General features: G+C 35.3%; 2 protein-coding genes across 2 annotated transcripts in view; one reads left to right on the top strand and one right to left on the bottom strand.

Annotated features, from left to right (window-relative positions):
• On the top strand, positions 1–9932 carry LOC124636309 (sensory neuron membrane protein 1). The gene is made up of 9 exons (XM_047172347.1): positions 1–114; positions 1191–1348; positions 5044–5194; positions 5843–6100; positions 6565–6776; positions 7066–7351; positions 7847–7972; positions 8352–8493; positions 9808–9932. Exons 1-9 carry the CDS (start codon positions 1–3, stop codon positions 9930–9932), a joined length of 1572 nt encoding a protein of 523 aa, XP_047028303.1.
• An 882-nt stretch (positions 9933–10814) lies between these two features.
• LOC124636308 (UDP-glucosyltransferase 2) overlaps positions 10815–17163 on the bottom strand; it is a 62575-nt gene continuing 56226 nt past the window's right edge. The window contains exons 4-7 of the mRNA XM_047172346.1: positions 16868–17051; positions 14926–15423; positions 12859–13087; positions 10815–11997 (exon numbers count right to left, since the gene is read on the bottom strand). Coding sequence (XP_047028302.1) covers positions 11420–11997; positions 12859–13087; positions 14926–15423; positions 16868–17051 — 1489 coding nt within the window. The 3' untranslated portion in view covers positions 10815–11419. The remainder of the gene's footprint in view (positions 11998–12858; positions 13088–14925; positions 15424–16867; positions 17052–17163) is intronic.

Raw genomic sequence — 17163 nt, 5'->3', positions numbered from 1 at the left:
ATGCAGCTGCCTAAAGAGCTGAAGTATGCTGCGATTGCAGGCGGGGTGGCGTTGTTCGGCCTCATCTTCGGATGGGTCCTCTTCCCAACTATCTTGAAGAGTCAGCTCAAGAAGGTAAAGTAACTCTTAGCGTCTTTGGTATAAGGTTCATTTTTGATTAAATAAGAGGATCTTAAGCTATTATTGGTCATAAAAGTAATGACAGGATTTTTGTGCAATGGAGATATGGAGCTCATAGAAAAACCCAAAGATGAAGTTTAAACATCGTTTGGAAAATTTATAATAAAATTTATTACGACCACGAAAATATTTATGTTGTTACAAATAAAATAAAAACTCTTAAAAATTCGTAACAAGTCTGTAATAAAACAATAAAGAAGATACTTGTAGCATTAAACCGTTTAACTCTCGACCTCTCTGGAGATTTGTCTCCAGATCGCGTTTGGGTCAAGGCCGAACGCGTTATAATAACGGCTCTGTTTACTCTGTAATATGTCTCATCTGTCACTTGCCACAGTCTCAAGCCTGCTGAAAAGCCTTTAATTTGTTATCCAATAAATAGCCGGGAATCAGATTAGGAGATTTAAGGCTAAGGACGAGTTCAAACTAGCGAGTCTACCGTACAAAAAAAATGTGTCGTCTATGCCACACTATTTTGTTTTAAGTTTTAGCATTTGCATTCTATTTTCAAATTGTTCATTTGTTTTCTGTAAGTACGTAATCTCTGTAAGTACATGTTAAATTCATATGATGCAATTTTGTGAACATATGTATGTGTACAAGCAAATAGAATCACGAATAGTTCCGGATTTTAAGTGTTTGTAACACTACAATGTACGAAAACTGGAGTAATCCCCATGAGAGCTGGCAAAAATAATAGAAAGTTTTAAAACGTGCTGCAGTTTTAATCTTTATGAAAAAATAAGTGGTGGCATATGCTATTTAGTGATACAGGCTTTCGACAAATAGATTTGAATACAGTATTTTGATTAACAACAATATAGTTATAAATTGGAATGGTTATTTAATTAAACGTGAAGTTTTTATTCACCAGAAACTAGCCGTATGACGAAAAAACAACTATACATTTTTTTTTTTTAAACCATGGAACGATAAAACAAGTACCTAACTCAATCTTTATTAGAAAACTTTTCTTGGCAGTCGGATAAAAAACCTTATTTTTTATTCAGGAAATGGCCCTCTCCAAGAAGACAGATGTCCGCAAGATGTGGGAGAAGATTCCCTTCGCGCTGGACTTCAAGGTGTATATCTTTAACTTCACCAACGCTGAGGAAGTGCAGAAGGGAGCCACGCCTATACTTAAGGAGATTGGACCCTATCATTTTGAGTAAGTATTTTACGGTACGGCTAGATTTTTACTGCGTTTTCATGTACAGGGAAGTAATACGAAAGAAAATAGGAACAGAAAAGTTTTTTTAAACTACGCCCTTGGAAGAATTATTAAAAGAGAATCTATCCAGTAGTTTTTGGGTTTAATCAGAGAACAGAGAAACGGAGGTGGCAGATTACCTAATTATAATACTGAAAACGTTGAAAAAAGAACTGAATATATTTCCTTAAGCTAGCAGAATATTGCCATGGAGGTGTTTGCTGTTGATCAATTTATATATATATGTATAGTGAAGATATAGAGGAGTACCAGGGTATACCTACACTCATAGTATTTTCTCAAGCCTGAATTTCCTGAAAAACAATTACTTGAATGGATAAATAAGTAAAAAAAGAACTTTTTCCTACTTTACCCGGAAGTACCTAACTTTATAAATCAGCACGCCACATAAAATAAAGAGTTTTATTCCGCAGTGTCAATGTGGCAAATAAAAAATGAAAGTTACGAGAGTTTTCAGACCGTATTGTACGCAATATCCTGCCTTTAAAACTCCTCTATTATGTAGCCACGTGTTTTCCCAGAACATTTACTCTTGGTACCTTGGTAAAGATGTAAAGTCATTTTACTCTCCATTGATCATGTATCTTATACCTAAAGTAGGTACAATTAAGATTTTCTAACTACATGTACGTAATGCCGTAAAAGAAATTGCTTGCACATATATTCTTTATTGCATTACTAACCGTATTCTCGCGGTTCCACCCGCACCCTATGGGAACTGATGGGATAAAGCTTATGTCACTCAGGAACGTTTCTCCGGCAGTGAAAGAATTTTTGAAATCGGTTCTATAGTTTCGGACTTAGGTATAAACAAAAAAATGTAATAAGACTAAGATATTTGATAGCTGAAAGTAATACCACCGTAGTATCTATACCTATATTGCCTAGTGGGTAAAGAACCAACCTCTCGAGTTTGAGGGTGTGGATTCGATTCCAGTTCAGGCAAGTACCAATGCAACTTTTCTAAGTTGGTATGTACTTTCTAGCCATATCTTAGACACCAAGGGCTGATAAAAAGATGAAGGAAAATATCTTGAGGAAACCTGGACTATATAGTCTGAAATCACCAACCCGCATTGAGCAAGCGTGGTGATTAATGCTCAATCCTTCTCCGTGTGAGAGGAGGCCGCAGCCCAGCAGTGGGACGATAATAAGGCTGTATCAAGTCCTACTACTTCATAATAAAGTAATAAAGCCTACATTACCATACATAAGTTAATTGAGAACATTTACGCAAATGACTGCGCTAACCGCCTGTAATTCATGTTAAACACTTACAATTAACCGAATGTCAATAAAGGAAGGATTTGTTAATAACCCCGTATTATATTCACATGACAAATACAAATAGTACTCTAAGTATACAAATACTAATTATACTATTAGTGGATAATGTTTCCAGTGCCCTTTCGTAAGCAATTTAGTTGTTATGTGCACGCAATCATGTGTTATATTGTCATATTTTACAGGATAGTTCATCCTAATCCAAATATAAATATCCTAACTAATGCTTTTATCAGAACATGATTATACATAATATATACTCCCCTTATGTACTCCCCTTATTTGCTCGCCTTATGTTCTTCCATATATACTTCCTTATGTACTACCATATATACACCCTTATCTACTCCACTTATGTACTCCTATAATGTAACCCCTTATCTTCTCTAACTTTTAAACTTCCTTATGTACTTCCCTTATGTACTTCCTTATATACTCACCTTATGTACTTCCATATAAACTCCCTTGTATACTTCCTTATGTACTCCCTTTATGTTCTCCTCTTATACGTATACTCCCCTTATGTACTCCCACTACTAATGTACTTTCTTATGAACTTCCCTATGTACTTCTCTTATGAACTTCCATATACGTACTCCACTTATGAACTCCCCTGTTTCTACTGAAAGCGTTCTGAACAAATATAATAATATGTAGTTGGAGTGGGATTTAAATTTCCTCGAAAATGATTGTTTCCGTCATGTGAAGTTGAATTGGGTTTCTCCCTAGACAATTTTTGTTGCCTTCGGCGAGTGTGACTATTGTTATTTATTTTTTATTTTATTTATTTATTAGGTCTACCAACAATGTTGTACATCAAAGCATGCAATAACAGTAATTACAATTATTCTATAAGGTACAATGCAAACATTAATTAAAGGTAAACACCGCATATCAAAAAGAATAAAAGAGAATCTTAAAACTAAACTAAAATAAATAGAGACTTAAAACTAAATAAATTTTACAAGAAAAATGAAATGAAATGACTTACAAATAAAGCTGAAGTACAACTAACTAAAAAACTAACTAAATAATACTTATAATATTACTCAAAATGCGTTTTTTCATAGGCTTGGAATCAAAGTGAAAGTCAATCCTGTCATTGAGACTGTTCACAATTCTAGACAGTCTCGCGCATGGAGAATTAGCACCTAAAACTGTCTTTCTTAGAGGTAGGCAGAGCGGTGTGATTAGTTTGCGAGGGATCCTAGATGGGACATTGAATCTAATCAAAACCAGTAACCTTGGACAATCAATTTGGTGTTGGGGGATCTTAGATCTATGACTAGCGCTCATGTCATCTCTGTCTAGGTATAAGGAAAGTATTTTTATATCATCGTAAATAGGTTGAAGACGCAGAATCGTAGATGATACCTCTGATGCAAAAGTAACATTATAAATAGTTAATTTACGAATTTTTGAGAATTTTCCATAGCATTTTTTTAACGACGTCAAAAATCATCAAGTGTCCCGCTGTGGGTTAGCAGCGGTGAGTGTCAGACTCTTATGGCCTTACTACAAAAACTTTAACGCCTGGTTTACAGTTGTCTAAAAATTTTGTGGCTGCAAAATGAACCATATGTCAACGTCATAATTTGACATTTTTTTAGACAAGGCTTAAACTGACGTTTAAAAGTTTTTGTGGTAAGACGGTTACTGACTAAAAACCGTCATGTTCCGTCGTAGGCCTTTAATGTACCAGGGTAACCGCGGTAACTCTTGCGAACAATCCCGCAGCCCCGGCAGAATTAATTTCAAATAACGAAACTTAGTATATTTATTTTTGATGGTGATAATGAGGTAGACTTTTCTATACTGAAAGGACATGAAAATAATGTTTATATTTTGCGTTTTCCGGTGAATTACAAATCTACCTACATTAAGATGACTTATTCATACTAAACCAGCTGCACTCGCTGCCACGGTTTCGGTGGGAAAAAAATCTGTTTTTCGCAAGTCATATAATTTACCTTGACATATCAAAGTATAGGCATAATATATTCCTAGTGTTTTGAAACAACGGGCTATTATTGCAAATGATAAAGCAAAGTCTGATATTCTTTATAAGAGATTGAATATTTTATTGACGGTCGATATTGGTTGCATTTTTTAGGTTATTTTTCCCGCGTCAAATGTTATACTTGTTGTAAAATTTTATTATTGCATTTGCTAGCAGTTTTATCCTACTCCCGTGAGAACTACTTCGCTTAGCAGGATAAAAAGTGCTCGGGTTATCTTTCTGAGATTAGTGCCTTCGAGGTTTAAGAAAACAATAATGATTGGTAATTCTGATTGAAACCACTGACTTTCAGTTTCTCCCGGGTATTATATTTACTATTTGTTCTCAGTGAATGGAAAGAGAAGGTGGAGGTTGAGGATCACGAGGAAGACGACACGATCACTTACAAGAAACGTGATGTATTCTACTTCAACCCTGAGATGTCAGCGCCTGGGTTAACTGGAGAGGAGATCGTTGTTATACCTCATATTTTCATGTTGGTAAGTCATCATTTAACAATTTTTTTCGGGTCAGCTTCCAGTCTAACCGGATGTAGCTGAGTAACAGCGCTTAACAAGGAGCGACTACCCTATCTGACCTCCCCAACCTAGTTACCCGGGCAACCCAATACCCCTTGGTTAGATTAGTGTCAGACTTCCTGGCTTCTGCCAAGGATGTTTAATGACAGTCGGGGCCTACAGTTTAACGTGACATCCGAAACACAGTCATTGGTGTCTAAGAATTACTTAGATATTCATGTTATGATGATTTCATGTTGGTAAGTAAGTAAAGTTAAAATTATTCACCCATACTTTATTCGCGGACATAAAATGTATACGTGTCAACGTGAGTCCACTGGTAGAATACCTCAGAATACAAAGGTTTCAGTTTCGCAAATGAAGTTCACAGTTTCGAAAACTTATCAGAAATGTTCGTACGTAATTTGCTACAGGGTGCTAAAGCGAGAATAGCAGCAGAAAAATTAGGGTGTGAGTCACTGTGCTGCACACTGATGATATTTTAACTAGCAAAAAAAAACGAAAACGGAAAGTCGGTAAAAAAAGTCTCCGAACTTATAAGATGAAGTGGGTTGTATCTATCAAATAAAATCACCTCTCCCTAATATTGATGTTGTATATTTTTTCCAGGGCATGGCATTAACAGTGGCCCGGGACAAGCCGGCAATGTTAAACATGGTTGGAAAGGCCATGAACGGTATCTTCGATGACCCCCCTGACATATTCCTGAGGGTCAAAGCCTTAGACATTTTATTCAGAGGCATGATCATCAACTGTGCCAGAACGGAGTTCGCTCCAAAAGCTACCTGTACCGCCTTGAAGAAAGAAGGCGTTAGTGGGCTGGTTTTGGAACCTAATAATCAGTTTCGTTTCTCTATTTTCGGAACGGTAAGTATGTGAGGTTAGTGGGAACAATATTTGCACCTGATTAATAAAATAAGCTGATATTATATAGAATGATATTGAAAAGAATGAAGCGTATATAATTTGGGTCCAATAAGAATACCAAGTATAATCCCTAATATTATAAATGTGAAAGTTTGTGAGAATGTATGGATGTATGTTTGTTATTCTTTCACGCAAAAACAGCTGGACCGATTTGGTTGAAATTTGGTATTTAGATAGATGATACCCTGGATTAACACATAAGTTACTTTTTATCAACACACCAAGCGGGCGAAGCCGCTGGCGGAAGTATGTAATAAAAAACGGTACTTCGACAGCTCGCTTCCTAGACTCTCCGTTCTCATGTTGAGATCTTACCTCTTGTCACGCATGTTAGGCTATATGGTAAACTTAATTAAGTGACTCCACATATCCCTATAATCCGATAAAATCTTTGTATTCTTCAGCGAAACAACACAATAGACCCCCACGTGATCACAGTAAAAAGAGGCATTACGAATGTCATGGACGTCGGTCAAGTGGTGGCTGTCGATGGGAAAACGGAGCAGACAATATGGAGAGACACCTGCAATGAATTCCAGGGGACTGATGGCACGGTATTTCCGCCTTTTGTGCCAGAAACAGAAAGGATCGAGTCTTTTTCTACTGATTTATGCAGGTAAGTATGTAAAAGTTATAGCACGTTAATGACAGATGTGTAAAATATGATAAAATTTATCTCATATTATTCTGTATTTATGACTCTCCCACATGAACTTATTAGTTAATAAAGTGCTGCATAATAATCACAAATGTTTATCGGTTATTAAATAATTGTCTACCTGACTATCTTTCGCGCCTTCTTTAAAAGAATCGTATTCTCACCAGACTGTTACAAGTGACTATATTTTTCGGAGCTTACAAAACGCAATCTAAAACGGTATAAACAATTCTGTTCTTTACCCCAGAACCTTCAAACCATGGTATCAAAAGAAGACCTCGTACCGTGGCATCAAGACCAACCGTTACATTGCGAACATAGGAGACTTTGCCAACGACCCAGAACTGAACTGTTACTGCTCCAAACCTGACACGTGTCCTCCTAAAGGCCTGATGGACCTAGCTCCATGTATGAAGGCACCCATGTATGCCTCGATGCCTCATTTCTTGGATAGTGACCCGCAGCTGCTGAGTAAAGTAAAGGGACTTAATCCTGATGTCACTCAACATGGAATAGAGATAGATTATGAACCGGTTAATTACTTTTTTTGTATTTACTAATGTTATAAAACAATATATAAATCTCGGGAAGTAGGTATAGTTATCGGCACGAATCTTGAGCTCTGACCTTCACCTGCGCAGAAGTAATTTATTGGGTCCCTTTTGTGGTATCAAGATTCGTGCCGATAACTATACTATTCCGATTTGAAAATTTATTTCAGTGTTTGATAGTCCATTTGTCGAGAAAGGATGCGTGAAATAGTACCACGGAACGCGGGTGAAACCTCGGAGAATAGCTAGTTATTTATACATATTTTCCCCTATAATTTAGTTAATTTATAGAGCACTCTAAAATTTGAAAAATTTGAAATTTGAATATTTGAAGTTGTAAAAAGCGCGCTAAAGTAGTCTTTATTTTAAACAAAACTTGCTATTATGGAAGTCTTTAGAATTGTGATGTTATTTCGCGTCACATTGTTTGTACATATATGATCCGGGAAACAAGAAACTATAATTATTATTTTTCAGATAACTGGAACACCTATGGTGGCTAAGCAAAGGATCCAATTCAATATCCAGCTTCTTAAAACTGATAAGCTAGACCTATTCAAGGATCTGTCTGGAGACATCGTACCACTATTTTGGATTGATGAGGTAAAAATAAGTAAAAACTATTTAAAATTTAATTTAAATTATTGTTTCCTACCATTCTTGAAATATTTGATGGTAAAGTTCATAACCATAAGACAAAGTCAAATACACACATAGGCCCTATTGCTATCTTTACTTCTAATAGCTGGACTTATCTTATTCTCACCTGAAAGACGAATCCCGCAACCCATTTAGTGCGGAGCTTGAATAATACTTTTTTTTTGGGAGGGGGAAATCCTCATGGACTTCCTCCGCCTGGGGAGAGGCGGGGAGGTGTGCCGGACTCTTACCGGCTAAAACCCCCCTGTGTCCTCCTTGTACAGAATCCAGATTCTTCCGCAGAGCTTGAATAATACTAACACAAGTTCTTGCAAATCCCCAGGGTCTGGCTCTGAACAAAACCTTCGTGAACATGCTGAAGCATCAGCTGTTTATCCCGAAGCGTGTGGTGGGCGTGCTGCGCTGGTGGATGGTCTCCTTCGGAAGCCTTGGTGCCGTCATCGGCATAGTATTCCATTTCAGAGGTAAGATGAAAAGACTGACTTTGCAACTAAGTAGTCAAACGTAAGTACGTAAACTGCTTATGATGAAAGGAATAATATAGATGCCTTATACATTAAAACATATCAAGTACTTACCTATTTTGTACCCGTACGGGAAATTCGCTCGATACGCGGGTGAAGCCGCAGAGAACAAATTGCTAGTACTGAGTATAACAGTATAACAGTACCCACCTACAGTAAGATAATATTGTGAGCAAAATTATATTCTGCCAATTTGAAAATACAGGTAATTCAATAAAAACTTCACAATAATATTGGGAACTTAATTTAATACTAAAATAGTAATGAACATCTTCAAAATAACTCAATTCATACTTCTAAACTTCTAAAGTTTCGCACAATAATCTGCTAACTACTTACAATTTCTGTTTTGCCCAAGTAGCTTAATAAGTTTTATACGAATAGCAATATTGAAGCATACCTATATTATTTGTAAACATCAATTTTCTCAGAAATACAAGTAGAAATTAATAACTTTACAAATTCATTTATAGAGTTATGTTTCTATTAAAATAAATTACCCATACTTAAGTAATTATCTGATGATTATATTGTCTGATACATACATTTTGTAGCTAGAAAAAGTAGTAAATAATTATCTTAGCCAAATTCTGCCAGTAAATAGCTATTTACAATAACCTCACAGTGCTTTTTCAGGACTAAAAAGCAGTCTTGCTGAATAAACATATATACGTACTTTCTTATTTAATATTAAGTGTTATTTGCATCTGTTTGCAATCTGTATGTGCATTTAGCACGGTTAATATTATTAACCAAATACTAGTGTTTGAACGCTGTGTTACAAATTAAATAGCGCTTGCAACACCTAAATACATGTCCAGTTGACTACCAATATAATTTAGTATCTACATAGTCAACAATTCTTCAATCATTTATCTTCAATTTGATATTGTTGTTAAGTATTTAAAAGCGCCTATCAATTGCGTGCGCGCAAAACACTCTGAAGACATTATTTATTAGAATCTCTGTGGTACAAAAAATATTTTTAAATACATAAACGAGCTATTTCCCTTGGAAACTACTACTCGTATCCGGATATTTCCGTCCTTTCCAATTACAGTGAAAGAATTTTTTTTAATCGGTTCAGTGGTTTTTATGCTACAAACAAACTAAAGCGGTTCAGTCGTTTCTACAAACTTACAAAAATGTTTCCCCTTTATACCTACTATAAGTACCTATAGATGGAACTAAAAGGCCTGTCACCATCTATCTTTACCATCTCAAAGTAATACCAACCTTATTCCATGTTCATAGATCACATAATGCGTCTTGCAGTGTCCGGAGACACCAAGGTTTCGAAGGTGACTCCTGAGGAAGAGGAACAAAAGGACATCAGCGTCATCGGCCAAGCCCAGGAACCTGCTAAGGTGAACATATAATCGAGTATTGGACGACTCCTGAACTTTCTTATAGTATGGAGTCGTCGCTATGGGATTGCCCATGGAGGTCTGTGGTTGCAAACCTTTAGATTTCTTGTTAGACATAGAAGGGGTTGAAAACCTTTGGTATACTTACTATACTTTTATTTGTTCATCTAATTTTAAGGGGTATTGTTCTTTTTTTAAAACAGCTTGATGTTTAATACTTTAGTTACGTTTTGAGAATAAATATTCGATGCTTTTAAATCTAAGTCTATTTTAAAATCTAAATTAATACTTACTCGTACAATTCAAAGTTTTAAAACTATATTTTGAGTTTGAATATTTTATTGTTTTATTTATCCATTGTTTAGTTAGATTATTTCATACTTACTTGTAATTCTAGTCATTATTCTTGCATTTATTAAATGTAGTTAGTTATTGTGCACGAGCTTTTAGAATTTAGAGTTTAGATATAATTTATGTAATAACTGATAGAAATATTTAGCGCTTAGAAAATCACGTCTATTTTTCATAATAAATCTGTAGTCATTTTCGTTTATAGCTGTAGGAAAATAATAAATGTAATTTTTCATCTAAATATATTTTTTCATTTCAATGGCCTGCGTTTAATTTTTGTGCCACAACTAAGTAAACAATAAAACAGTTTGAACATTTATATATTTTATTTTTTTAATAAAACTATTGTCAAAAGTTACACTGATGAGCAAAAATGTACCTTAAACTTATACCGTCTTACCACAAAAACTTTTAAATGTCAGTTTATGCCTTGTCTAAAAATATGTCAAATTATGACGTTGACATATGGTTCATTTTGCAGCCAAAATTTTATTAGACAAGTGTAAAACAGGGTTTAAAGTTTTTGTAGTAAGGCCCATAGTAACAAAATATTAAGTGCAATAATCTTACTCTAAGCATATTTACAATGTATACACAAATTATACTTAATTAGTGGTAACTTTGATTGGTAACTCTATAAAAGGAGGAATATTTTTGAGAAAATAAAACAAAAAATTGTCTTTCCTCGAAAACCCGCCTTATCTGCTAAAAGCTTTTTTGTTTAGAAAAAAAAACTTTGCAGATCATTAACTTGTCATACTTGTCGAAAATAAATATTTATGTAAAAACGAAAAAAATACAATCTATATGAATAAAAACAGCCGATCAAAAAATATATATGTACTTTTACAAAAACAGTCATCTTCTCTTAACTTAATATATCTCATATATTTCTATCTTACTTTTTGTCTTTCAACCCAAATATTCTTAAATATAACTGGGAACTAAGACTAAATTTAATATCACTTTTATATTTACATACTTATTTCATCATTAAAGTAATGTTGATACCGATCACATACTTTCAATCCTTAAAAAACTTGTCAACATCACGAAAACTTATTTTTAACAATCTCATTAAATTCCATCTTTTCTCTCTTATCAACATTAACATCTACCTACAATTAAAAAATAACTTAATTTGTAAGTTACAATTTCTTTTTCGCCATCGCAGCCTGAGTTAACAACTTTGAACTTGACAGCAAATCATTTGATTTGCCCAACAATTTGTGCATCTGTCGATTCTGTACATAATTTACTAATCTGTTGAAACCTAACCTTAAAGCGTACGAAACAAGCGCATAGACTGTTATTAGAACTGAAATGAGAAGTAGAAAAACGTCCAAAGAGTAATAAGTGAAGAAGGACATGTCCTTTGCTGGGGATTGCAAATGGTAGGCACCTTTATGCCTAATTACATATTCCGTCCAATAGATGGCTCTTTCTAAAGGAGTTTCTTTCTGGTCTCTTAGAAGAACTTGCCTTTTCTTTACTTCTATTTTATATCTGGGTTCTGTGATAACTTCTAGTATAGCTTTGTACAGTTTCTCAGGGGTTAAGTGTTGTAGGTCCAGTTTCTTGGCATAACCGTCTATTTCTGCCTTGGCAGCATTCGAGTCGTGGTCACAGAAGATGGGGATGGTGACGATTGGAACTCCATGGTATACTGTCTCGAACATGCTGAGAAGACCTCCGTGAGTGACGAATGCTTTGATTTTTGGGTGACCTGAAAGAAAGAATAAATTATTTTGAGATCTGAAACATATGTATTTTGATGGGATTGTAAGTCGATGAGCTTTCAAACAAAATATTTTGACGTGAGAAGAACACTATTCCTTAAACCATTCACACAGTTGAGTTTGAAACACGAAACGTTAAGTCATTAACTTGGACACAAACTTTTATACGAAATCTAGTGACTAGTTCATAAATAGTAACAAGCTTTTAAATCTATTAGATATGCACAAACGTCAGAACTTTTAGAGTTCGGTTTGTTTCGAATTGGATTTAAGTTAAATCCATTATAGATCAACTTTAGGACAGTTACGTTAATGTTTAAGTATTCTTCTAGCCTCGTGAATTTAATCTTGTCTGATGTCTGTCAAATAGTAAATGGCAATAGATTGGTTAATAGGATTTTTGTCTTTCTTTGTGTTTGAAAAGAAATTTTCGTCCCCGGCGGACAGTTCTAACAATATAGAGACAAAAATAACAATCTAAAGTTTAACCAAAAAATAACAACAAAGTTATCAATCCAAGTTTCAGCTTTGACTGGAATTGTTTTATCCAAGACTGACTATTTGAAATATATTTCGTTCTAACCAGAATCAAGTTTGAAGACAGTTTAATAAGAGTTGTAAGATGATATCTCACTAGTTTCCAAAAAAGGTCCCTTATGATCCCTTTACGATTCAAGAAATCCTCCAACCCCATTACAACACCAGACCTTATCTAAATCTGCAATAATCCAAGATAACTCACTCTTTAAAGACTCAAATACTTGTTTACATTATGAATTCATAGACTTAATCTAAGTCTTTAATAATTTAAATAAGTTATCCTACTATTTAAAGACACAAATACTTACCAAGCAAATCCTGCTGAGGAAGCCACTTGAACAGCCTAATATTCGAAGGCATGTCAGTCATGTTTTGCTCCGCATCTTGCTTCCACAACACCCTCTGTGGTAGTCTTCCCAAAGCCTCCACTAGAAGACGATGGGCTGTTAGAGGCATCTTCGTAGTCCTCACTGAGGAACCCATGGACACGTACACGAAGCCTGTTTCACCAGCGCCGGAGATCCACTCTTCAATTTCCTGGAGGATAGATAGGATTTTATTGAATGATAGTGGTTGCTTTATGTTTGGAAGTATTAGAGTTTGGAGAAGTTTAGAAGTTCGGCTCTTGCCTATTGAAGACTTTGACAAAAAAATTGATACGGTTTAAAAGGATTTCTTTAATAACCAGATTTTTAAACATTTTCGCTAAGGTATAACTTAATAAAATAATAAATAATTCCTTATTAGAGTCTTGCCGTTCATCTTTGTCATGTGCTGAAATCGGGAAAATTAAATATATGAATAGTAGATAATATGGAAAGAGAATTTTGGTAAATATGCCACCACACCATAGATATCTACTTTTACGACCACACAGTGTGAAAAAAATTATAAGTTTTTTAATAACAGAATAGCCAATGTTATATTACTTTTCTTTGTATCCAGAAACTCGTATTAAACTATCTACTAGCTGTTATAAAATTCTTAAGAAACTCCGAACAAATATAACTCCTGGCAGTAGCGGGGGACCGGGACCTAAAGTGTGACTGACAGATACACACACAAACTTTTAAGTTACTTCGTACAAAAGGAGGATTTGTTCTAGATTTCACGGACGGACCCAGATCAAAGATTTGTAACCTCTAAGGCTTTGGGGGCTCGTTTTTTAGTTAAAAAAGTAGGTCAAAAAATAAATTGGATATATATTTTTCGTATATGAATACAGCCATAATAGTATCCTTCCGCATTCATGTAAAAATTTCAGCTTCAACGAAGTTTAGCATTATTGTCAACACATGGTCTTTTAAATTCAAATTATTGACTTTTCAGATTCAAAATACTGATCACGTGTTACATCAATTTGAACAACTAAATCCGGAATAGCAATTGGCAATCAAAATACAGACAACACTAGTTCTATTGCGTTCTAAAACTAAGGTCTAAATATGACATCACACGTGGTTCCAATTGCAGGAATCTAGAATGTAATTTATGTTCAGAATATCTTATGAGAAAGTTGGTTTGTAACACCATTCTTAGCCTTTGGTCACACAAACAAAAACTTGATATATATCCGTTGTAAAATTCCTTTAATAATTGCGAACTTTGATTTGGACCGACTGAAAACTTTGATTGTAATCAAGTTTGTATTTGTTTGTCTGAATCAAGATTCAAAAAAAATTTTGCCAGACATCGGGTGACTGTTTAATCTGCAATGTGCTCTTAGAAAGTAGCTCAATTATCTATCTACCTTAGAAAACTTAAAGATTACTGACTGACCGAAGTATAGCTTGGTGCCTGATTCTCTTTAAACCAAAGCGACGCTTTTATATCATGTTTTTAAAACAAAATTCTCACTAGTGTATTACACATACAAGTGGCACAAAACCGATAAAAAATAAACATGGATACGCTATCTACTTCATATTCATTTTATTTGCACTCAGCAAGCTTAGATAGAGTATTTGCTCTTTGTGCACAAAGCTTAACTTTCTCCATGTGGGTGTCAAACTACTCATAAGCTAGTCCTTTCAAGGAATATACTGGTAACCGTTATTCTAAAAATATACTCAAGATGCTAGGGATAATCATATTTTTAATGTAACTGGTAGTAAATCTGAACAACCTCAATTACTGGTAAAAACATTAACCCAGATTATTTTAGACTTCTAGTTACTGATTATTATCATAGAGACAACATTCGTTAGACAGACTCAGACAAGATATAATGGTAAATACTTAAAATGTAAAAAAAATCTTTTGACGTATAAACTCCTCCGCCTCCTAAAAGCCTCCGCTCATTACAAACTATTCTGTAGAGTATACAGTGTCTATCAGCCTTTAAGAAATTGCAAATTTTAATAAAAACCACTTACCGGATCCAAAATCTTCGCTTCCTTGCAGTGAATACAGGCAACTTCAGCAACATTCGGCAGATAAGGTCTCGGGTATGACACCGAATAGTGTCCATTTTGTAGGATAAAGCTGACATTCTTCGCCATATCGTATACATGGGGCATATGCTGTCCAAAGTTCCTTCTCAGAACTCCTTGGAGGATCTGCATGCTGAAGGCATGGAATGGTAGAATGGCGAGGTGGAACGCAGTGTTAAGAGCTCGGTCCAGTATGCCCATGTTGTCTGTAAAACCTTTGCCAAAGAATGGGGTGACGGAGTACGGAACTGGGCTGCCAGAATTGCTCAAAGGCATGGTGTAGAAGCCCACAGTGTTGATGTACATGAAGGGTACTTTGAGTTTGTAGACGATGCCCAGAGCGCACTCGGGGTATGTCCCGTCTAGGATAACGAGATCGAAAGTCCTTCCTGATCTGAGGAAGGACCTCGTCTCTGGATCGCTGAGGAATGCGTCGCAAGCCTGGAATAAATACTAAAAGTTAGAACAATCTAAACCAGCATATGTGTAATTAACTCTATTTGTCTCTCTTCCTATCACACCAAAACTAAGACACCGATTTAATTAAATTAGATACACAGTAGTCTCGGGTCTGAAAAGTGACACAGGCTACATTTTGTCTGTGTGCGGGAAGTAGGTATGTCTCTCGGGATGCGGATGAAACCACGGGGGACAACTGCAACTCTTAAATGTACATTAATCAAGGGTATTTTTTAACAAAGATATGACTACAATACCTGCTTTGTGACAATATTCTGGCCTCACAGTTCCATGAAAGCCAATAAAAAAAAGAAAAGAATACTCCATAAAAATCCACAACATATACACGCAATTTATTTATAAACCAAAACAATTTTGGAACAACAAACTTATACAGAAACAACTCCAAAGTATCTCCGTAATTGAGTAATGAGAAACAAATTAGCAGTAAGCCTACCCACACAGTGCAGAGTTTCAGTCGGCCGACAGTTCGTTCGGGCTCATAAATCGGTATGCAGATGAATGGTAGCATACACATTACAAAGATCAGGTATGTAGCTGTATCGGACCGACTGGAAACTTCGATTGAATTCACGATTGTCTTTAAAAATATTTTTTTTTTCACCATCGGAGCAATTGTCGGCCGACTAAAAGTTTGCAGTGTGTGGGAACTCTAAAACAATTTCTGAGCTTTATGCAATTAAGCTCCACTCAATTTTAATGCACTCAACGAAATTAATAAAATGAAAGCAAACGATATATAAAAAAATATTTTTATCACATTTGATGAACACTTTATAGGTGTGTATAAACTCCTTTTAAAATGGGATAAACAAAGAAATATACATCCAAAGAATCTTTGCAAAGAACCTTATTAAGGTAAATATTTAGAACGTTAATTAAACGGATTTTCTTGTAAAGCTAGGTACTTTATTTCGATTGGTTTAAAACCTCATTAGCCGATTCATTAAGTACAATGGGATGAGCGTTTCCTGAATCCAATTAGCATTTTTTTCACCCACGTTATTCTTTTTTAGTTGTTTGAAAATTGTTAGAATAAAAGGAATCTAAAGAATTCTTTTACGATTTTTAAGGGCCAATGAACAATTAAATGGGGGTATAATTAATTGAATTAGTCTAGAACTTAAGAAAGGATCTAAGTATGCTACTTTTTACCCATTTACGTGAAATAGTTTTTCCCGGGACCATAAAAAACAGTCAATCAAAAATAATTAAGCAAATAAAATCTAATGTTGATTATTCTTCTTCTTTCGTATCGATGACATGTCATATATTGAGACTACACTTTGTCAGCCCAATATGCCGCCACAGCGAGAGCACGGCCGGATGCGCTCATTAAGTCCTTCCGCGAGCAAGTTTCAGGGCACAGTTTGATAATGCAGTAACAAAAACAACAGCTAAGTACCTCATAGCCATATCGCAGGATATCCTTGACAGGCATTTGATCCTCGCCTCTCATGCGGGCGCCCACCAGGTCGAAGGACATGTAGTTCCTCACGTAGGTGACCAGACCCTCGGGAGCTATCTCCTCAAGGCCAGTGATGTGGAAGTCAGCGGGGAACGCGCTGATGAATGTGATGTTGTGATCTCTGGGGAAAAGGTGATGAAAAATAATTAAGAACGGTATTAAACTAGGCAATATCTTATCTTTACTTATGTTTATTTCATCGTTCCTTTATTGCATTCTTTACCTAATAATTA

The sequence above is a fragment of the Helicoverpa zea genome, chromosome 14 (assembly GCF_022581195.2).
Source record: "Helicoverpa zea isolate HzStark_Cry1AcR chromosome 14, ilHelZeax1.1, whole genome shotgun sequence".
In the NCBI taxonomy this organism is placed as follows: Eukaryota; Metazoa; Arthropoda; class Insecta; order Lepidoptera; family Noctuidae; genus Helicoverpa; species Helicoverpa zea.
This window is presented reverse-complemented; position numbering and strand designations above follow the sequence as displayed.